Source organism: Pithys albifrons, chromosome 15 (genome assembly GCF_047495875.1).
Source record: "Pithys albifrons albifrons isolate INPA30051 chromosome 15, PitAlb_v1, whole genome shotgun sequence".
Classification (NCBI taxonomy): Eukaryota; Metazoa; Chordata; class Aves; order Passeriformes; family Thamnophilidae; genus Pithys; species Pithys albifrons.
Window position 1 is genome coordinate 13,373,592 of NC_092472.1, and position 2,442 is coordinate 13,376,033.

At 68.2% G+C, this 2,442-nt stretch overlaps 1 protein-coding gene across 1 annotated transcript; it reads left to right on the forward strand.

Annotated features, from left to right (window-relative positions):
- The first annotated feature begins 827 nt into the window (after positions 1-827).
- HAND1 (heart and neural crest derivatives expressed 1) lies at positions 828-1,984 on the forward strand. Its single transcript, XM_071570363.1, has 2 exons — positions 828-1,328; positions 1,883-1,984. The coding sequence occupies exons 1-2, from the start codon at positions 828-830 to the stop codon at positions 1,982-1,984; spliced, it is 603 nt and encodes a 200-aa protein (XP_071426464.1).
- The last annotated feature ends 458 nt before the right edge of the window (positions 1,985-2,442 follow it).

The following is a 2,442-nucleotide window of genomic DNA, read 5'->3' on the forward strand; positions in this document are numbered from 1 at the left end:
GAGTCCCCAACTCCATCCGTGCCATCCCCAGACCTGGGGTTGCACAGCCGGGTCTCCCTTTGATGCCTTTCTCCCCTCCTCTGCCCATCACCGGCTTACGCGGTTCCGGGTGCGGCCCCGAGCATCCCGCACTGCCCAGCCGGTCCCGTCGCCTCCCCGCGCTCCTCTTCCACGGGGACGAGCCTGCCTTGCGTGGGGAGCGGGGTCTCTGCTCCTGGGAAGCAGAAAGCCCCTGGGTCACCGCGGCCCCGGAGCATGCACACGGCCAGGCCCGGCCCGGCCGTCGGGGGTCCCGACATTCGCGTCTCCCTCGCCCCGCTGCCGCCTCCCGTCCCCCGCCCGGGCGCGGCGGCTGTCGGGGAGCTCGGACGCTCGAGCGGGGGATCGAAGCTCGCCGGAGCGGGGTCTGGGATGCCCCTCGGGTCCCCCTCATCCTCTTCTCCCTGAAAGCAAGGAACAGGCGGGGGGCGAAGGCAAGCGGCGGAGATGTGAGCCCAAACCCCCGATCCCGGATCGCGGCGCACGCCCCCTCCGCCGCCCCGCTCCCCCCGGGGCCCCCGCGCATCCTCCCCTGCCCATTGGCTCCGCGGCGGGGGGGCCGCGGCCCTATATAAAGGCAGGGTCGGGAGGCTCCAGAAGGGGTTAAAAAAGAAAAAAAGGCAACAAACAACAAACCCAAACCCCCAAAGCCCGACCGCCCCACTCCAAAGCCCTCAGCCGCCTCCGGAGCCGCTCGCCGGAGCCGCGCTCGCCGCTGCCCGCCGGGAGCGTCGCCCGCCCGGCCATGGAGCGCTGCTGAGCGGCCCCCGGGGCCAGCGGGGCGGACCATGAACCTGGTGGGGGGCTACCAGCACCACCACCACCATCACCACCACATGCTGCACGACCCCTTCCTCTTCGGACCGGCCGCGCGGTGCCACCAGGAGCGCGCCTATTTCCCCGGCTGGGTGCTCAACCCGGCCGAGGCGACCCCCGAGCTCGCCGGGCAGAGCCCGAGCTACGGCCCCGCCGAGTACGGCCCGGCTGGCCCGGGGCGCCTGGAGGCTTTCAGCGGCCGCCTGGGACGGAGAAAAGGAGTCGGGGGACCCAAGAAGGAGCGGCGGCGGACGGAGAGCATCAACAGCGCCTTCGCCGAGCTCCGTGAGTGCATTCCCAACGTGCCCGCCGACACCAAGCTCTCCAAGATTAAGACCCTGCGCCTGGCCACCAGCTACATCGCCTACCTGATGGAGGTGCTGGCCAAGGACAGCCAGCCCGGGGACACCGAGGGCTTCAAAGCCGAGCTCAAGAAAGCCGACGGCAGGGAGAACAAGAGGAAAAGGGAGACGGTAAGAGGCGGACCGGGACCCGCGTCCCCATTCTCCGTGGGCCGGGAGCAGGCGGGAAAAGCCCCGTGGCTGGAGGTGAAACAGCCTCGTAACTCTCTCGGGCCCGCTGAAGCCTTCGTTTTCCAGCGTAAAATAAATTAAAAATATATATGGGAAACTCAGTGAATAGCCCCTACAGCTTGCCTGGAGGGCTTCCGACGGGCCAGAGGGGCTCCTGGTCATTTCCCCCCAGCGATCAGGCCCCAAAACCGGCACTGGTCGCGGCAGAGTCTCCCCCGATCTGTCCTTTACTTCTCTCGGGAGCTCTCCCAGGACGAGCGGGCGCGGGAGTGTGTCGGAGCAAAGGCGGCCGCTTCTCCCCCTGCTGCAGCGGGCGGGTGGGGGAGTGGGTGCCCCTAAAGCCCTTCTTTATCCTCGGTCTGGTGAAGCCGCTCGGAGCCGCGGGGTCCGGCTGCAGCTCTGCGGCGGGTGCAAGAGGCGGGCGGGCAGCCCGGGATTCCGCTCCGTTCCTGACCGCTCCTTTCTCCCCCTTCTCCCCTTCTCCTCTCCCGCAGCAACCCGAGGTCTACTCGCAGCCTCTGGGTCACGGCGAGAAGAAGCTGAAGGGCCGAACGGGTTGGCCCCAGCAGGTCTGGGCTCTGGAACTGAACCCCTGAGGGTTGCCCGGTCGCCCAGACGGCGCTGCCTACTCGCCCCTCCATGTGCAATGTCGGAGATCGTGGCCCGGTCCCGAAGCCCATCCAGGCACAGGATGCGGGAACCTGGCCCGGCTGACCCCGGTCCGGAGGGATGCTCCGCGGGAGAGAGGGGAGAGCGCTTTGCGGGGCCGGGTCCTGCTCGCCCCGTCGGCAGCGCAGACCGGCCGGGCCCTTTCCTCCCTCGCCCCTTCCCCTGTTTGCAGTAATCGTTGCTCCTTCCCGCTGCCAGCAGCGACCGGCGGCTCATGCCCTCCCGGGCCGGGCTGGAACGGTTCGATTCGTTTGCTTTTGTAAATACGAGCCCCCGAACTTCCCCGTCCGCTGCCTGACCGACGTGTGGCTGCGGTGAAACTACCTAGAGGTGCATTTGGGAACACTCCTGTGCCGGGTTTTCTACCTCAAATCTGCATGACCAC

Excerpts from the sequence above, each read along its gene's own strand:
- HAND1 (XM_071570363.1), top strand. The coding sequence starts at position 828 with ATGAACCTGGTGGGGGGCTACCAGCACCACCACCACCATCACCACCAC. Across the intron at positions 1,329-1,882 it reads ACAAGAGGAAAAGGGAGACG|CAACCCGAGGTCTACTCGCA; the intron begins GTAAGAGGCGGA and ends CCTCTCCCGCAG.